This window comes from Gavia stellata, chromosome 2 (genome assembly GCF_030936135.1).
Source record: "Gavia stellata isolate bGavSte3 chromosome 2, bGavSte3.hap2, whole genome shotgun sequence".
In the NCBI taxonomy this organism is placed as follows: domain Eukaryota; kingdom Metazoa; phylum Chordata; class Aves; order Gaviiformes; family Gaviidae; genus Gavia; species Gavia stellata.
In genome coordinates this window covers 12,493,402-12,512,958 of record NC_082595.1, presented here as the reverse complement: position 1 = coordinate 12,512,958, position 19,557 = coordinate 12,493,402, and the positions used below count along the sequence as shown (strand labels likewise).

Below are 19,557 nucleotides of genomic sequence, written 5' to 3'. Positions count from 1 at the left end.
AGGTATAGCTTGGGTTCCAACACAGTGCTTTTATCTACCACCAGGTTGCAAGTGGGCTTTTTTTTTTTAATGAAAGTAAATTATGTAGATATGTGGCAGTCTTGGTATTTAATATCTTTGGGCTGAATTTATCTGGTTTGCTCTCTCCTGCTAAAATCTTCAGCTTAATTGTATTATGGCTGCTATTACACAGCGGCTCTCCCTCTAATGCCTCTTTAACTTGGTCTTGTGCAACAACTGAAACCAAATCAAGAACAGCACCTTTTCTTGTGGGTTTCTAAAGACTAGTTGTTCTGGGAAGCAGTCATTTAATGCATCCAAAAATTCTTTCCAAATCCCAACTCGATGAGGCATTTCTTCAGTCTACATGTGAGTAGCTGAGATCTATTACTATCTGTCCTAATTTTGCAGATTCTCTAATGTCACTTAACACAATGTTTCATCCTTTGGACCACAACACATTGGCAGCTACTGTGGATGGTGCTCATTCTGAAACATGAAGACTATTCTTACCAGAAGCCCCTTTCAGAAGAATGTTTATTCCTAAGGAAAATGATCAAGCAGGTCTTTGTAACAGTCATCTGCAGCTTGAAGTACAAACCTGTTTCCAACTCTAGTGATAATACAAGGTATGCAGCATGTTTTTTTGTTCTAAAGTGTTTCAACATCTCTATCACAAGTCAGTTCCAGACTACAGGGCTGAAATTTTCCCAGCTTGCACGTGACTTCATCTCTGTCAATGGGACATCATCTACCTGTTGTTCGCAGTACATTCCTGGGCTCTGGTTTTCGCGACAGCTGGTATTTTAGCATACCTTTGTTGAAATGAGATGTGCTGCTGCTGTGCAGCTACTGAGTCATCAGATCACCTCCGTGATCTCAGTGTTCAAGTTGGTAGAACAAGGATTAAACAGTCCAGGAAAGGAAACAGAAGAAATTATCAGAGATGGCAGGTCTAGAACGGCCAGAGGCCCAGAAAGGTACAATATTAAGACTGCACAAAATACAGACACTAAACTTCAACAACGGTAACAGTTGGGACACAAGTAGGCCTTCTGTTATTTGTGACTAGATGTATGGCTACATATATTTAGAACATGAAAAGCTATAGGCAGGTTTATGGGGGCTGTTTGGTAACCAAAGTGTAATTCTACATCAACAGATGACCACGTCCACCTGCTGCACCAGTTCAACCTCCAGCCTGAAGAAAAGCCTGGACAAATTGGGGTGAAGCATCCCATGACCAGCTGATATTCCCCTTTGGCCTTCCTCCTTTTCAACTGTGTCAAGAATGTTAGAAATAGACACATTTACCCTAGCTTTAAGGAAATGGGACTACTACTGACATTCACTTATGTTTCCTAGTAGGAACGCTATTTGGTACTGAACAGTTTTGCTGTTGTTAAAAAAACACAACCACAAAAGCCTCAGATTTGACATTTTCTTTCACCTTTCTTGAGCTGGTAAATTTTACAAAAGGGCAAGTCATTTTCTTCCAAATACCAAACAAATTTAATGGAAGAACGTATGAAGACAGGAGAGTGAAAGGAACTGCTGAAAAGGTAACTAAAGAGGGGAGTTAAGCCTTCCTAAAACAAGCTTTGAAGAAGGGAGTCACATGTCTTCAGATGCATTGGAAGCACCAAAACCTCCCCTGGACAGTTATCCGAGTGTCTGGGGAGAGCTGACCTCTGCATATTAAGGCTTTCCTCTTTTGGCCTATCCTGGTCTCCTTTTAAAGACCTTAACTCAGATGAAAGGGATGCCGACCACTCCACTCTGCTCTTCTTCTGTAGTCAAATGTTGAGCAGTCAATGAATCAAGAAGGTGATTCAGCACAAATGCAAGCTGAACACCACGGGAACCAGACTGGCTCCTATCAAAGTGCCAAGAGCCACAGGGGTAAGATTAATGGAAAAGTGCTAACTAAGAAATACCTTCCTGCAGGAATGTCTTTTGTCCCAGTGCCTGTCACACTAGCAGATAGAGACATATGGTGATCACTTTCTGATTTATTGTTGAAAAGTAAACATAAGGATTCAGTAAAAATAAAGGTATGTGATGCTACACAATGGAGATGAGCAAAGAGCAGGGCCCTTCCTTTCCAAATTCCAAAGGACACTAAAGCTTTTTCTGGTTTATTCTTATACAGTTTACATTTGTATACAGCACTTTTATTCCCTGAAGTATGTAATTTCCCTGTCTTGTTGTATAGCACAGTATTTACATCCCCACTAGAAGATAAACCAGCCACTGGAGTTACCAGAGTACTCTACAGAGCGCAAGAATTTGTTCACATAATTTACCACAGTTACACATTAGAGTATTCTCTGTCCTGTGGCTGTATCCGGCAGCCTGTTCTTCCCAACAAATAGGAATAGGTGCAAAACCTATTAATTAAAGAAGTCACGTAATCACTATCTAACAGACCCACAGAAGAAAGTAGTTATACAAACACTTTGTTTACTGTATGCAGCTGAAACCATTACATGGAGGAAAAAAACCTATTGTTTGGTGCATAGCTCATTTTACTTACAAATACTCAAGCAGTGTTATTTCTACACATTTGAGATCTGATACAGATATTCTTCATAAAGACTAAATAGCCGTATTTTGGGTTAAGATCTTCTACACAAAAATGTAAACTTTTATCTTACACAATTCACTATTGTTTCATAGCTATTTTGCTGTTGCCTACTATTTACACTCCAGACAATGGAGTCAGCTTTGTCCGTTAATTTCCTTGAAAAAAAAATAAAAATGCAGATGAATACCAGAAGGAAAAATTTTCTGTTTGTATTGGAAATACATTTGCCCCTTCTGTCCCTTAGTGAGAATGTATTTTGGACACTATACACTCTAGAAATACTCTCCATTTATGAATTCTTTTCAGAACCCTGCTGTAAGCAGCCCAACAACATGGTACATCTCCAAAGTTTATTTGTGCCTTACTAGACTTCAGGAACCTCTGCTGAGGGTCATGCAGAGGCTAAAATCAAACTCTTGCTCTGTTTGGTATTTTTTTCAAAAAAATATAATTTCAATTTTAATTACAAGTAGGTACCTTTTTGCAGCAGAAGAGAGAGTTTCTTTTCTGGCAACAGAAACAGAGGAACTGTGGCTTGTTTTCCTGCTTCCTGTACTCCCGTTAGTTATACAGGACATTGAGATAGCTTCTCGGAGGCTTGGCTGACCTAGAAAAAAAAAATATTGAAGAACACAAGGTTTTACAGCTGTATCCAAAGATCCATCTGAAAAACCAAAAGCTCTCAGATGTGGACCTGGTATCACATGGCAGCAGCCCCAGCATTCAAGACAACCATCTAGCCTATATCCAGTCACATACATTCATGAAAGCTTTAACCTGGGCAGCTGGAGACAGGAGACCTGGGACACTAAGGCAAGAATATGCTCTCACAGGGGTCAGCTTCTCTACTGCCATGCTGCCAGCAAACACTTTTATTCAGCGACATGCCACATCTCTTTCCAGTTGTGATCCACAGGGAGAATTACAGATTACGGCTAGCCTTGGGAAGCTGGTAGCTCCAACAGCTGTGGCAGAGCAGATCTGATTATTTCAACTCTGTTGCTCAAAACCATCACAGGTCAGATAATATCACATGAGCTTTGTTGCTTTCAATTTGTTTGGTTTTTACTAAAGTTCAAAGAAGCTGCAGACAGAAGCCCTCTCTACTGAAAGAATTATTAAGTTATTTACAGGTTGTGATTCTAAGGATTCAAAGATCAAGTTTTTCAGCTTGTTTTCAGCTGCCCCTTCCATCTTAAAAAGGTATTGACCTTTGAGTAGATGCACTATGGTATAGTTATTAAGCTTCTGATATAGTTTACTCCATAGAACAGCGCCACATCCAGTGAACATTACAGACTCCCTCTGGGGATGAATCAAAACTGTGTATGTGAGGAAAGCTGTTGTCTGTCAGATGCCCACTTCACTCACTACAGAAGTTTGAAACTATGCAGTGAATGTGGGAGGGGACTGCAAGGAAGACGGGGGAGCGAAGGCGCTTCTATTTAAAGAGCTGAACACTAGCCTAGCAATCGGCTCCCAGACCTGCCTCTGCCACAGACCATCAGTGAAATACAAGGCATTTTACTCAAACCTGACATTTCACCCTTTCCCACTAATTGCGTGTCTCTCCTTTTTTGCATGCCTGTCTTATTTCTAAGGTCTTAGTCAGAAAAGAGTTTTGCCCTCTCCTCCCCCCCGGGTGCTAAACTTTTGCTTTTCTCCTCTGAAGCATTACATGCCCTGAAAAAATCCCTAGGCTAATCTCACATTAAGCATCCAAAAATCAGCAGTCACTTTTGACCCCATCTCCGTGCCACATTTCCATTTCACAAACAGCAAGTTGTTACTGCATCTCATGGGATTGTGATGTCCAGCCACTCCGACTGTAGCAACAAGCACGAAGGACACGATTGCCAGGAAAATAACAGGTCTGTGTTTGTGGCGGGCTTGGAATAGTGTGAGATAGATAAGACATGAGACCACACATTGAAGATACAAGTGAGGAGTAAAAAAGCAGTCGGGGAGAATCGACTGCTCTGCGCACTGAGGGCAAACTCCCACAGATGCATCATTTGAGCAATACCAGCATTTGGTCCATTTGTCACATCGCAGCTCTATCAGGCAGGCTGAGAGACAAATTAATTCTTATTTTAAACAAGCACTTTACATATGAGAGATATCCATCAGGGGAATATTAGATTTCAGAACTGTTGGGATGAAGGCAGAAATGGGCTGACCTGCGCTAACCATATACTGCTTTAAACGCACCAAGCAGCATGTGACCATATCTGAAATTCAGACCAGGAAAGCCAAAAGGAGCATGCAGAATATCCCAGCCAGAAATGAGAATAAAGAAAATCTGAAGAAAGTAAAGACACACTTAAATACAGAACCACTGCAAAGGTCGTTGCTCTTCCTAAACGCTGCATAAATCAACTTAGCATGATTCCTTCCAACCGGTACTTCTTAAGAGACCATTTTATTTGCAACATACGCACTTGGAATACAGGTTTTATTTTAAAAGTTAATATACTGTACAAAACCTCTAAAGCTCACGAGATTTTTACCCCCCTGTGTAACTTAGATGCAGGAACAAAAGCGCATGAGCTTAAAAAGCACTTTTAATATTAGAAGCCTATAAATTAGCTTCTTTTATGTTCAGTGAGAAAGTAAATCATTGTCTTTGTGGAGATGCACAATATCAAGGCCTGTGATTCACTCTTGAACTGCATATGACCTTAACATCTCCGTCTGCTCATTGCAATAGATCAATGCCTCTCCAACCAGCACTAGCACGGCTTTCCAGAAACGTGAAGCAGGAGACATAGTAGTGGTAATTCTCAGTACAGCAGGGAAAGCATTCAGTGCCAAGTGTAAAGAACAACAGTGCTACAGACAGGGTACAGTAACTTAATAAGATGGGGAACAAATCGCTCAGTTTTCTCAAGCAAGAAGCACATTGCTATTTTATTCACTGACAACATCTAGAATAATTCCCCCTACCAGGTATGAAAACTGTTAGTTCCTGCTTACGTCCAAGGACAAAACTGATTACAAATAAAACTGTACATCAATGTATATTCATGACAGGAATGTGCTCTGCTCCATGCAATGATGAATGCAATAATAATAAAAAAAAAGGATCCGTAGGGCAGTTTTTGGGTTATTTGTTTGTCAGTAAAGTGGATGTTGATGGTAGATCTGCAGAGTACTTTCTAATTTCAACAAGTGGCATACAAAATTAAGTTTGAGATGAAGATTTTTGAATCAAAGTAAAAACAAATTTTATAAAATGACCAACAATTACACATAACCCAGATCTCTTGAATCATTCATTTCTTGAAAAAGTGACCAAAACATTTGGACACAGACCGAAACATAAGTATCTAGGGAAAAACTGCATTGACAGATTTTTTTCCAAGTGTCAAAAATGTATCGGCTTTCTTACACTCCAGAAGAAAATCTTGGTCCATTACAGTTCAATGTGCCACACTCAATGTGCAATAAAATGTAAAAAACAACAAAAACAATGAACCACCAAACCAAATAAAAACCTCAACACCCCTAAGAAACAAGCCCCCTTCCAGACTCTCTATGTATTCCATTTTAACTAGATATTCAAAAGTGACCTTTAGAATGTCTATTTTTAAAGGGAAATAAAAATAAAAATTCAAGTAATCATCTGCAATTATATGTAAAGAAAATCCATTTAAATTTTAAGCCGTGAGTAGGAAGGGCAAGTTTAAGCCCTGTGTGCATCCCAGGCAGCGGAGCAGTGAAGCCTGGCTACCCACAGGGTCAGAGACACATAACCAGGATCTTCCCAGCCGGGTCAGAAGCCCAGGGAAGCCGACACACCGGTCCCAAACCACACAGCTCTCTTCATGACTTTTAACCAGGGCAACTCTACAGTCAAAAGATGTTAAAAATTAACAATGCTATAACCTTGTTCACTGCAGAGACAGCCCTTCATAGCAGTCTATGAAGCAACTTTGCTTCAGAGACCTGGGAAATAAAAAAGTGGCACAGGAGAACACAAATTCCAGATCAATAGACTAAAACAATTGAGTTCTTCCAGCACTCGGATTGCACACCTCTGCCAATATCATGTCATACGTCACCTGCTAGCATAAACAGTCTGAAATTTTTCAGACTGAATAGCACTCAGCTTTATCTGTTAGTTTGGAACAAAAGCCAGACATAAACCGAATGTAAAATGAGAGCTAGTATATAGTGACCAGGATTAAAGCCAAATTGTCAGAGATCAAAGTGGTAAAAAATGTCTTTTATGGATAATGGATTCATCTCTGTTCTGATAATTTTCATAGAATAGTATCCATTGAGTTCAAAAGAAGCATTTCATTAACATCTGTCAAGTATACAAGTGTGTGAATGAAAGATAAGCAGGATTAGAAAAAACAGACCACAATAAACGAAGAATCTATTTCCAACTCTTTATCAGCCTTGATTAGCTAACTGGGGAAAAGCTGAAGCCAACCTGTAAGAGACTGTGGTAAGTTTTGAAAATGTGTGTCCTGTGATAAGATGATATCTTTTCTTTCCAAACATACATATAAGGTACTAGAGCTGAGGATCAGTTAGCAATTCACTTCTTTTTCCCAAACCCAAAAGTTACAGTTTTTTATGTTAAAATATGTTTTATTATGTTATTACTTGTGTTAACTGGAACAACAATTTGCTTAATATCTTTGAATTTGCTGATATCCTGACAGGTAAACTGCCTTTCTTCCAAAGAAAAAAAAATCAAACCCTTCTTTTTCTTCTTCAGGTAATTTAAATTTAAAGTAAGTAGCCGCAGCTACATTAAAATAACTTCTCTGGACACTTCATTCAAGTGGATTTAAAACAAAAAGCTCAACAAATTACATGTTACAAAAAAAGGATTTACTTATACTGTGATTTTTTAAGCTTGCCCCCCCTGGTTTTTTGGGTTTGTTTATTTTTTTTACAATAAGGCATATAATATCCAAATCCTTCAATAACCTTAAAATACTTCATTTTCAGCAAAACTTGACACAGATTTCTGTATTTCAAATATATTACATGCCTACGGGTTTTGTGTAAATAAAACTGATGGCTTGAAGGACAGAAACCCAATTTAGTACTCTTACTAAGGAAGCGTACAGTGTGTGTTCAACCACACCATTAGTCACCAGAGAACCCACACAGGTGAGCTGCAGAAAAACAGACTGAAATAGTTCTAAGTGTAGCAGAACATGCGATTTTATCTGCACTTCCTTCCTAAAATAAAGACATCAAAAACAAACTAGAAATTAAGACAAGTCCTAAACTTACTTCAAGATGTTACAATGAATTGTACCAAAGCAACTAACTGTAGTCACTACTCTACTTCCAAAGTTTCAAAGGATGTTGAGTCCCTCAGCTCACGGAAAACGCTGGCAAAGAAATAGCTTGGTAACACTAAAACTCTTTTCAAAGAGTACTGTATTATGAAGGGTAGGGGAAAATTCCTTCAGCATTTTGTTTTATTCAACCACTTCACTTACGTAGCAAGAGTCAAATTCTGGTTGAGACTTCTTAAGTAGAAAAAATGTTCTCTTCTATCACATGAACAAATGTTACAGGTCAGGGCGAGATACTAGTTCTCAAATAATGACCAATATAAATCAGGAAAAAATAATTCAGTTCACTACCTATGGGTTATACTTCATCATGTTTAATAATTCAATTTTAAGACAAAACTAAGTCTTGACAAACTTTATTCTTCTTAACAACAATTATAGCCAGCTGAAAAAAATTCAGATGCTTTTTATACTTTTTTTTTAATTTAAGCCTAATTTCACAAATCTCAACTGACAACAGCTACTAAACATAAATTAGTTGTCATTTCCTATTAAAAGGAAAGGAACTATCTGAATAGAGGCATGTTAATATGCAACAGTTTGAGAATTTATAGCTAATGCATAAACATCTTGAGATGCACGTGAATCTCTCCCAATAGGTAGATAAATTAACTACAATGTTAAGAAAAATTAAGTATTTGTTTAGAGATTTCCTACAAAATTTCTACAGCTAGTGACCTACTGTCAACGCATACATTTCCAACTGTAACTGGTTCTCCTAGAGACATAAAGCTAGTTTTTCAGGTGTTATGCTCTTAAGAGTCTAGGGGAGCCATGCCCCCGCTCTGATGCTTAGCTCTTGGGGCAGACATTTTAAAACCTACTACCCAGGGAAACTGAAGACTTCTTTGGTGTGGGACAGACAATAGCTTATTCAAACCAAACAGCCCTCTTCCTCCTCCCTCCCTACCATCTTATTATTTTGCTATACTTTCTCAGAGGCACCATCTACTTCCTCAACCAATTGCCAAATGAGCTATATCCAAGCAGAGGAAATAAAATTTTAACTACAGTATTCTGAAACAATTTGATATACTCTGGCAAACAGTGATGAAAGAGCTACTCAAGTGTTATAAACAACGAGCCAGTTCTTATTTGAAAACGTTAGTGGCACCATTTAACTCTTCCATTATTGCAATTCTTAGTTTAAGAAGCATAATGGAGAATAGCAGAGTACTGCTCAGGAGAATTTGCCCACACCGCCTAAAAAAAAGGCACACAAATGCACAAAACATATCCGAAACTGTAAGAAGCACATGGAAATAGAATAAGGATACTTATCACCACAACTGAAAAACACTCCTCTACAATGCTCTGAATATCTTCTTCAATGAACAAGCTTATCAAGGTTACACAAGTTAAAAAAACCTATACTTTCTTCTTCACTTTTCTCTCCTTAAAATTAGTTCAGCTGGTTAGTCACCTTAGTCCATTAAAATTATTTTTAATAATTAATAAATTTTAATAATTTAATAACCTCTAGATCCAGGTTCTTTGAATAAAGGGAAATACATGAAGAACAGAAGAAAAAGAAAAGATTAAAGAGGAGGAGAAGATAGGGGAAAAAATGGGGAAGAAATGCAGAAAAAATAATTTTAATGCAGAAAGAACAGATGGCACTAAACCCAATACCTGGAAAACCCATTAGGACCTCAAGAGTATCATTATTTGTTATGTGAGCGTACAGCCTGCAGACTTCAGTTGGACTATTCCCATGAGTAAAATGACACACGCACAAGCTTGCCAGGTTAGTCTTAATTACATGGATAAGAGCCTATATCCTGCATCTACCATAAGCATTTTACTATCTACACTTCTATTTTCTGTTTCTTTAAAATTTACTGATTAGACAACATACACGTGTACCTGGTTATTAAAACAATCCTGCACATTAAAGTGCGTTAAGACTAAAACCACAAATGCGAGCCTCTTATGCTTTCATTAATGAAGCCTGCTGAACACCTGAAGTCAATTTTTGTTAATATAAACCAAAATGAAATGAAACCATTGCTGAGATAAGGTAAAAATTGCATCTGAAGTGCTTTTCCTGCTTTTTAGCAATGAGATGGAATTTGATGCAAGATACTACTTAGGATTTTTCCTACTGAAGAGACATTGAAGAGGCACACTATTTCACACCAGAGAAGGGAGCAGGAAAGTAAGGAAAACTCTCCAGGTTCCTATTACAAAAATTCACCACACAAAGGAAAAAAAAAAAAAAAAATTAAAAAAACCCCCACCTCCTGCATTTCCAGTACATAGCTGCCTTGGCAGATCCCCAAGATCACTACTTTAAGTAAAATAAATGCCTCTCGGTCTGCCAGCCTGCGCTGTCACGGGAGACCCTCTCTGGAAGATGCCATCCACTATTTCAATTTCACTTTGTAAGCTGAATTTGCATATGGGTTATTTGACATCAATTCTTCTCCAAGCAATAGGAAATGTTCCTCCCAAGGTTTAACCTCTGACAAGCCTCCTCATTACTTCCGAGTCCAGAAAAAGGACATGAACTCTTTGCCTGTAGAGAAACATCAGATGTACTTTCTGGTAGATGGCCACTTTTTCAGGCAAGAGCTCACACCCCAGTGATATGATTAGTCTGAGATATTTTAGTGGTGCCATTGTGTGCCACAATCTTGTCTCCACACCCGGAGCCTGAGGGATGAATTCTCCTGTTACACACATTTTGACACCCTGGAAGATTTTAATAGGTTTACCAGGCACCAGCTGTGAGTCAATCTATCTTGCTGGCAGCCGCAAGTACCAGGCTGCTTTATGCTTTCCTTTTCCGCCACGTCCAGGTAATCTTTGGTTTTGGAACTTTCTGTGAATGTTAACAGCATCAATCATGCATCAACAGCAACATGTGGCAACAAGAGCACAGAGCTGCCAAAAGCAAAGAACTTTCTTCTTACCAAGCCATCTATTAAAAAAGAAAAGACAGACAGACAGAAAGAAAGGAAACCCACCCCAACCCCCCCCAAACACACCCACACTACGATCCCCCCAAATCCTGTAGCTGCTGGGGACCCGTTCCCTAATCAAGTCCTTTCACAGTTCTAAGTATCCTCAACACTCTCTTCGGACCTGTAATTTCTGCTTTGTGTAGTAATTCTTAGCTGTGTGCAGAGATGGAGAAGTACTATCGTAGCCTCTTTATTTTGGAAAGATCGTCTTTATTTTGAATGACTTTGCATTGAGAAACACTGAAGAGGAAAACAAGCCACACGTGAACACTCCCAGTCTGCTTTTCACTGTGCAATAACAGACAAGCACTAATTCTGTTGCAATCCCTACTAGAGGTTATTTCCCTCACACAGTATCTCCACTTCATGCTTCACTAGGAGGCACTAAGGTGGCTAAAAAAAAATCTCACCCTTTAACTTAACTTCACAAATCACCTATCCCCGTATGAAGAGTAGCTTGCTTCTGAGACAGGGCTAGACAGACAAAATCGTAGGTAGCAACCTCCTGACTGATAGCCCATGGGCTGGAAATAAAAGTTTATCTGTGCCCATGTGAGTTTTTTCACTGAACACCAGACTAAGTTCAAAACAAGCATGCAACAGATACGTAGGAAAAGAGAAAAACACGGACAAGGATAACGCAAAAAATTTTAGCTTCAGCTATGGTTGATTCAATCTGTCAATCTAAAATAAAGGGATAAGAAAAATAAGAACAGAATTAGCTCACCAGACGTGCAATGCAGACAAACTAACATACAGATGAAGAGATCTCTTTTTGCACTAAGTTGGGCCATCAACTTCAAAATGAGAAAAATCAGTAAAAAAGTGATCGGGATTTGTCCCTTTTAGCAAAATTCAGTCTGTTCACAACACTTACTTTTAGCCTACGAAAAACCTCTCTTCAAAGACACTGCTGAGGTGACAACAAGAAAAAAAATAATGGAGGGGATTTAGAAAACTCATTTCAGCAACAAGTAGGAAAGACTCCTTCAAACTAGGCTAGATACTATGTCTCACTCAGATTAAAACTCTTTTGTTTGATGGAAAGATTCAAGTTGGCTTTTTCCAGTACTATGATTCTTGTAAGTTCAATTTATTTTAAAAAGTATTTATCTCATTGTGTTGCCATGCTTCACATTAAACATATCACTCTCCATGTATTCAGAAACACATACGCATCTATTCTCTTTGCTCATTATTTATGTCAGCATGTATTTAAGGGCTGCTGTAGAGATGAATACTTCTGTGAATCAAAGCCTCGGCATTTTTTTTTAAAGGAAACCTACCTATCATATTTACCATGAAACTGCAACTGTTGTAATCCAGAAATCCAGATTCTTGACAGAATCACGAACACCGAAAAGATTTTTGGAGGAATACAATTACTTTTGCAGCAACCATGACTTGACTAGTAAGAGCCTGTTACATACCCGTAAGATACTTCAAAGAAAAATTAACAAAGACTTCCTTGACTATTATTTTGTATGACAATTCAGATCTTCTGCCAATCCTACTCATTTACGAAAATAATACATTTCTCTTTGTTAAAACATTTCAAGAGTTTTTTACCTATTGAATGAACTTAAAAAACAGAAAGCAAAAGCAGAACCTAAGGTACTGCAAAAAGCTATGTACGAACTTGTTTTGAAATATTTATTAAAATATTTATGTTTAAATTTAAATCAATATTATTTAAATCAATCTCAAGCTCATTCTTCAACTCTAATTTTAGACTTGCACGAAATTCCAGTGACTGTATGTGAACATTTTCTTTTGCGACATCTTTATACCATCTATATGCAGCTGATTTCATGATAAACAGTGAAGTTAATGTGTTGCCTGGTGCTATTAGGTAACTGAACACAATGGGGACACATCCACCACAAACTAAATACAGTGCCAATTAGTCATAACTCATTTAAGTTCAATGTATTAGCTCATATGTGTACGTCTCTGCCCCGCCCCCATCTCTTTCTTCACAGTTACATGCTGTTGTCGTTAATTGGTAAAAATGTAACAGCACAAAGCTGAAGTTATTTAGATATTCCACCGTCTCCCCAAGAAATAATTAATTTATTTTTCACTGAACAAATTCACCTGGAGAAGTCAGTATGGCCCCAGGAACCCCGGAGTCCCAGTAAGGAGATGGCTCCAAGGCATTTTGCAGAACACAGCAAGTTTGCCCTGCCTGTGCACGGAGTTTGCTGGGTATTAGACAGCTCCAAGTCAAAAGGTCTTTAGCTCTGTTTGCGCATATCCCAGCTCATCTGCATTTAAATGGAATGAATAAGGTCCTACGTTGCACACATTTTGCCCAGTTTTCCACCTGGACATTTTGCTTTTGTCATAACGGACAGCAGACAGCGAAGACTGATTTAGTTGAAATACTTGCTAGAGCTCTATTCACAGAGTTAGAGAAGGAAGTCTCAATCTTGATGAGACCAGAGATGCGTATCGGGTACATAAAAGCTGCATTTATAAGCAGGGATGACAACAGTCTACCATTTAGTAAGCGAAAGAGAATGGCAGGATTCAGAGCCCAAGCCAATTAAGCATCATCACTTCCTTCCATCTGGCAGAGAGACTGCAAAAACACTTCATTAAGGAATTTGATCTCTCTGCCACATCTAAAATAATTCAAACTTTCAGCATTTTTAGCTTTTGCATTTTCAGCCTGTATAATGCAGCCACCCGAACAAACATAGGCTATGATGTGTCAGGTCAGTGTTATACTGGCATTGGCGTAATGGGTGTATTTCAAGGCTGAAATACAGGGACTGAGCCCAGAAAACTCTGCGCTCCGTGGTTTGATGGGGATACGTGCATTTGTGGTGAATTAGAATTGTGAATTATCTGAAAGATGACGTAAACTTTTATTTAATCAGAGGCTTACTATGTGCCACAAACATACGTAGCCGTAGCTCTCTCCGAATACATATTTTTAAGTTGGAGTAAATTCAAATAACTCAATTCAAATAGTTCTCCAGAACAGAAAAGGAAAAATTCATAAAAAAAAAAAAGGCAAAAATTAGTGCAAACAGCATCTAGTTTCTTTACTTTGAAAGAATCCTACGTATTTCAAAGTTACAATGTAAAAGTTACTAGCCACTAAGCAAAAGAGAGATTGCTGAGTGGCTACATGGCCGCTTCTTACAAGAAACCTACTGGTGATGGGTTACCTCTGTAGATGTACAAAAGTTAACTGTATTCAGAAAACTTCCTTATTTGGTGGCAACGTGTTTTGGGGTTTTTGTTTAGTTTTGTTTTTTTATTTAGGGGCAGGGGGAAATATAGCCTCTAATATACCCCTTTCAGTTGAATAACTTCTAGGTGAAGTCAAAGCTGAGACTCAGAGGTGCTCATAAGCCCCAGAACCCCCAGTAGCAGGTTAAAGACCGCATCTGTAAAGCATTTCACCATTTAAATTAAAACAGGAACCTTTTAACAAGAAGTAAGGTAAATATTCAGGGGTCTTAAGTACATAAAAATGTCAGCAAACAGCAAAATTAATAAGCACATTTCAGATGTTTATTAGCTATATACTATAAAGCCACTCAAAAAAACCTAACCACTCCAACTTGAAATATACCTGGCTTTCCAAATGAGACAGAAAAGGGAAGAAAGAAGTGATCAATGGAGAACATTTTAAATTATAACATTCTGACTCTAGAAAGAATTTACCAAATATGGCCTTACCTTTACTTGGTGCTGATTTTCTCACAGAAGCTACATGGTCTTCAGAGATAGCAAGACGCCTCAGCACATCAGCCAGCGCTGCTTTTAGCACAGTGATTTCATCTTCTTGTTGCTGTACTCTCAGCTCCAGGGCTGAAAGACGGTCCTGGACATCAGATGTGCTCGCAGCTGAGATGCTGTCATCTGTACAGCGGAAAAACAGAGTAGGAAGAGGCATTTAACTGTTTTGTTCTAAACTAAAAGCCACAGAAAGAAGCATGTACAGCACTGAGTATGTCTGTCCCATCATTTTGAAATACTGAAGACATCCAAACATGTTCAGGCAAAGAAGAAATGGATAATACATTAAATATATTCAAATTAGTGCTTCAAGACAGAAATATTACTAATCATTAGCTAAGACAGAAGGCTTAAGGAGTGTGGCCCTATTACAATCAGAAGAGGAAATGTGTTTTCTGTTAAAATAGTGCAGAAAGAAAAACATGCTTACCAGTAGAAGGAAGACTGAAATTAAGCTTATTTAAATAGCCAACTGAATTAACTAAAAAGGTATAAAATTGTGGTCAAATTTCGCAATTTATTCTTTTGGAACTGTTGAAGCATTTTAAATGTGATCCTTACTTTTAAAGCAAGATATAAAGTTAAAAAAAAAACAAAAAAACACAGTTGAACATACAAGCAGTGCTAACCATGACCCAACTGCATCAAGTGGCAATCTCAATTTGAATGGTCTAGATCAGAGTTCCTAACTCCAATTCCTCCTCTCTAACTTTTTTCACATCACCACCCTGCATGTGCCAAAAAAATATATGACATTGTAACGTTTGGCCTGAAGTGAACAGAAAATAAATACGCTACGAAAAGGTTCCAAAAATCTGTTTGGCCACACAGAGATAGATTAGCATTGAAGGCATAATCCAGCCAAATCTATTCTTCAGTGGTAAAAAGGAAATTACAGCTTCTGCATACTCTTTGCCTTTGACAGTTCTTTGCATTATTTCTGCCAAGCCAAAATAACACATAACAGATTTTTGTATGTGGCTGTTCCAACAAATCACAGTCCAACCACTAAAAAAGACCCATAAAAGAATATGTTGCTCAATCACAAGGTACTGAATTCCTTATCCGTCCTGATTTAAGCTTACTAAAAAACTCAGGAAGGAACTTCTAATACAGGTTTACACAATTTACCTATATAATACAGACAGACAGTATGAGTCCATATTCTATGAAAAATACACAAACAGCAAATTTACACATAAGGGTAAATAGCCGGATATTATTACTGCGATTATATACAATCTAAACTTTAGTTCACTAATCTTACGTAGACATACAAAAGGAAAAAAAGGTAACGTAAGCCACAATCTTAAAACTCTATTTTTCATGAAAAAAAGCATATATATTGAAATACTTGCATAAGGGCACTTTAAAAATAAATGTAAGCCAGAGAAACACTGGGCCAAACCTCTCCAATGAATTAAAAAAGGTATTAAGGAGTTTAATGCCAACTTCCATTCAGTTAAAACATGATACTCACTATCGAAGGAGCAAGAATTGAACAAACCGTAATAAAGAATCACAATAATACTTTCGCAACACTAACATAATCCCTACAAGGAATTAGTAAAACAAACTAGTATTAGTAGTGAAATGTATTCACAATTATTATTAAACTGAAAAGAACAGTTAACATCACATTGATAACTCCTACAAGAAGACAGTTTTGCATATTGGTTTAATTCACTATTTGGTTAAACCAAAAGCCGAAGTGTATCACTTCATGGTTAATACCGTATTCATTCAGGCTAACAAATAAAAAGAACTGCAAGGGAATTAATAAGGCAGGTAACCAGAGTGAGATCCAGAAACAACAGATCAGAACAACTCTGAACAAAACACCTTTAATATCACCAGCCATAACTGCACCTCCTATATGCAGAAAAGTTATTTTAACAACTCTACAGCCCAGCATATCCGATGCACTCTCAATAGTACCTTACAAATCCAGACCAGTGACAGCTACCCCAGGTTGGGAAGGACTGTGTGAGATTTTTATTAAAACCCCCATTTTCAAAACATAAAACCCCATTTATTTTAAGGAACTCGTAGAAGTTCCTACAAGCACGCATACCTACGCAGCATATCAAAAGGAACTAAGGTAAATTTACATATATTAATTCATGCAGAGAAGTTTTTACTTTAGGCAAGTAAATGGACTGAAAGCAGTACCACGTAATTCATACTTTTGCTATCCTTACAATATTAGCCTTCAAATATATGCAGTGGATCAGTCAAAATGAACATTGCAGAAACAGTGACAATTATTTTCAAAAAATTATTATCTTTTTATCTCGTCTTACACTGGGGAGGCAGTCCAATCACAGAAGAGAGAAGTTTGACATTTCCTTAAAAAAAGAGGAAAAAAAAAAGGAAAGCTTAATTTTTTTCCTTTTTTGCCCGCCAAAGCCTTCAATAAATGAACTATTAAAAGGTCTTACAATGGATAAATTATGGATAAATTCCCAGGCCACAGAAATATACAGATTATTATAAAAGCTTTGTAAAAGGAGTAAGTAGCTATGTCAAATCGTCATTTTAGAAGCCAGTCATTGCTGTCTTCCCTGTGTGGAGTCCAAATAATAGTAATTACCAAACCAGGAAAGGCTCCACTCTTGGTCAGTCTCTCCAACGAGCACAGATGCAAGTACTCTACCAGAGTGCTGGCTGCCTGACATGGACATCTTTTTTCCCACCGACTACTAACATTGACTAGACTGCTTCTGCTGAACCCCAGCATCCGAAAAAAGGGACACATTAGATGGCTCCTGCAGGTCCCAAGGCCATAGTTATGCCACTAGCTTCAAAGGGGAACAGGAGAGCAAATCTTTCTGCCCTGTAAGGGTGAGCCGCAATGTTTTTACCTCCTCAACGTATCAAATGAGACGGTAGAGGAGTTGGCCAACGTTCACCTCTGTGACCTATGCTACTGAGGCTTAACCCCTAGAGATGGCATGGAGAGGCGAAAGGACCCTCAAACTCAACTTCATCGCAACAGCTTGTCAGAGGTCATAGCTGTATAAATGGGGCATGAGTAGAAAACAAAGGTTAAGCCATTTAGCAGATTCAAAAATAAGCAAAGCAATGGGCTACGTGTGTACAATGGGAGAAAAGAGGTTTCAAACCACCAGCGGCTGCTTTGCATTGCTGAGAGGGCACATGAGACACAGCGACTGAAAGAAATCGGATAGCAAGAAGATCACTAGCAAATCAAGAATTTGGTTGATCAAAGAACACAGTAGCACCCTGGGAAGACATTTTATTGTTCTTTATCACTCTACAGAAGCAGCATCTGTTTCAAGTGATGACAATCATATATTACCCTGGCAACTATAAGAGAATTAAAATGAATGATTCCCAACCCAAATACCTCACCCATGACAGCAAATATTCAACTGAACTCCAACATGCCCTTCTTGGCAGTGTCTTGAAAAGTAAATCAACCAGGGATTAGCTTAAAAGAAGATGCTTTGAAAGTAAACACAACTGCAATCCTTGAGATCATTTTGACAAATCTGCACAATGCATAACTATTTTTTTTTCCATAGAAGTTTTCAAATCTTTTCCAGATTTCTTCTTCTGTTAAAAATACATTATTATAATCTAAATAACTACTTCAAAAAAAGTTAAAACAAAAAGCTTCCTTCAAGGGCACGCCCTTCCCCCTTCAGAGGGGAAAGAGCTCTTATGTAAGTACGAAGTCAGCCACTTATGAAGCAGAAGTCCATCTCCTCCCTTCCTCTTCTCCCACTCCTAAACATCTGGCCTTTCCCTCATGCAGTCTCAGACATCTACCCAGGCCTTCCATGAACCACTCTTAATTTACTAAACCAGAGGGAGATTTATTTATTTATTTAAATAGGGAAACCAGATTAGGGAATATAGCAAGAAATTAGTAAGTGCAATTGACTATTGATTCATTCACTTAATTCATTTTTAAACGACCTTTTTAGTTACCCGGTTATTTTTATTATAACCAAATAGCATCATTTCTGATGTGTTGGTCACGTTTCCCAAGCTGTCCGTGACCTATGCCTTCAAGAGAGCCACTGGGAACAAGATCCGTTGTGAAAAAAGCACCATCTGCGGTGCTCACTGGTAGTAGTGAGGATAAATCCACACAGATGTGGATCTAAGGTCCTTCAATGTTAAAAAGTGGTTTAAGATAAGAGTATTGGTTCTTAAATGATAGTAAAAACATGCTAGATCTAAACATACGGTACTGTAACTTTCAAAATAATATGTCTTGTTAGTTTATCATAGTTCACTAGTTTGATATTTAATTTTAGCCATTAAACATTAATTCTTCCCCTCCTTTTGGACTAAGCAGGGCTGTATGGGATGCTTGTATTCAGTACTCATGAGACATCTGAATGACCCTGAAAATTAGGGTTCATTTTTCATAGCCAGCGAACGGCATTAAATAGATGCATTACACGGTGTGGGACTCCTCACTGTCACATGCGTCAAACCACTCCCAGCAGATTGAACAAAGCAGCAGCTCAAACTGACCCTCAGATTTTAGCCAGGAACTTCGAAAGGGGTGTCTAGTACGTAGTGATGTTAACAAACCTCCCAAGCCACGTATCGCTCCTCTCCTCACATGTCACCAACCAGGCACGTGAGGATAACAGCACTGGAAAAGGATCACCCTTCATCACTGACTGCCTAGGAGAAATCTGAACTGGCTGCATTTAAGAAAAAAAAAAATAAGTATCTTACTACTGAACCATCTATTCTTGGGCCCCTCAACAATTTCAGTACATCCATTATCAATTCTCTGAGTCAATTCCTCCCAGCCCCGACTAAACATAAGCAAGGGCTTCATTTTAGACATAAGCAACACTTCAGAAAAACAAATTCTACAAACTCCAGCACATGGAAATTTAAACCACAGGGTGGAAAATCCTACATTTTATCC

The 19,557-nt window shown here is 38.2% G+C and overlaps 1 protein-coding gene across 2 annotated transcripts in view; it reads right to left on the bottom strand.

The window, feature by feature from the left end:
* The window catches only part of EML4 (EMAP like 4), a 167,409-nt gene that overhangs the window by 60,629 nt on the left and 87,223 nt on the right, over positions 1–19,557 (bottom strand). Inside the window, exons 2-3 of one of the 2 annotated variants that reach the window (XM_059827574.1) lie at positions 14,577–14,759; positions 3,065–3,194 (exon numbers count right to left, since the gene is read on the bottom strand). In XM_059827574.1, coding sequence (XP_059683557.1) covers positions 3,065–3,194; positions 14,577–14,759 — 313 coding nt within the window. Of the gene's footprint in view, positions 1–3,064; positions 3,195–14,576; positions 14,760–19,557 lie in introns of those variants that run through there. The other variant, XM_059827584.1, reaches the window with a different exon arrangement.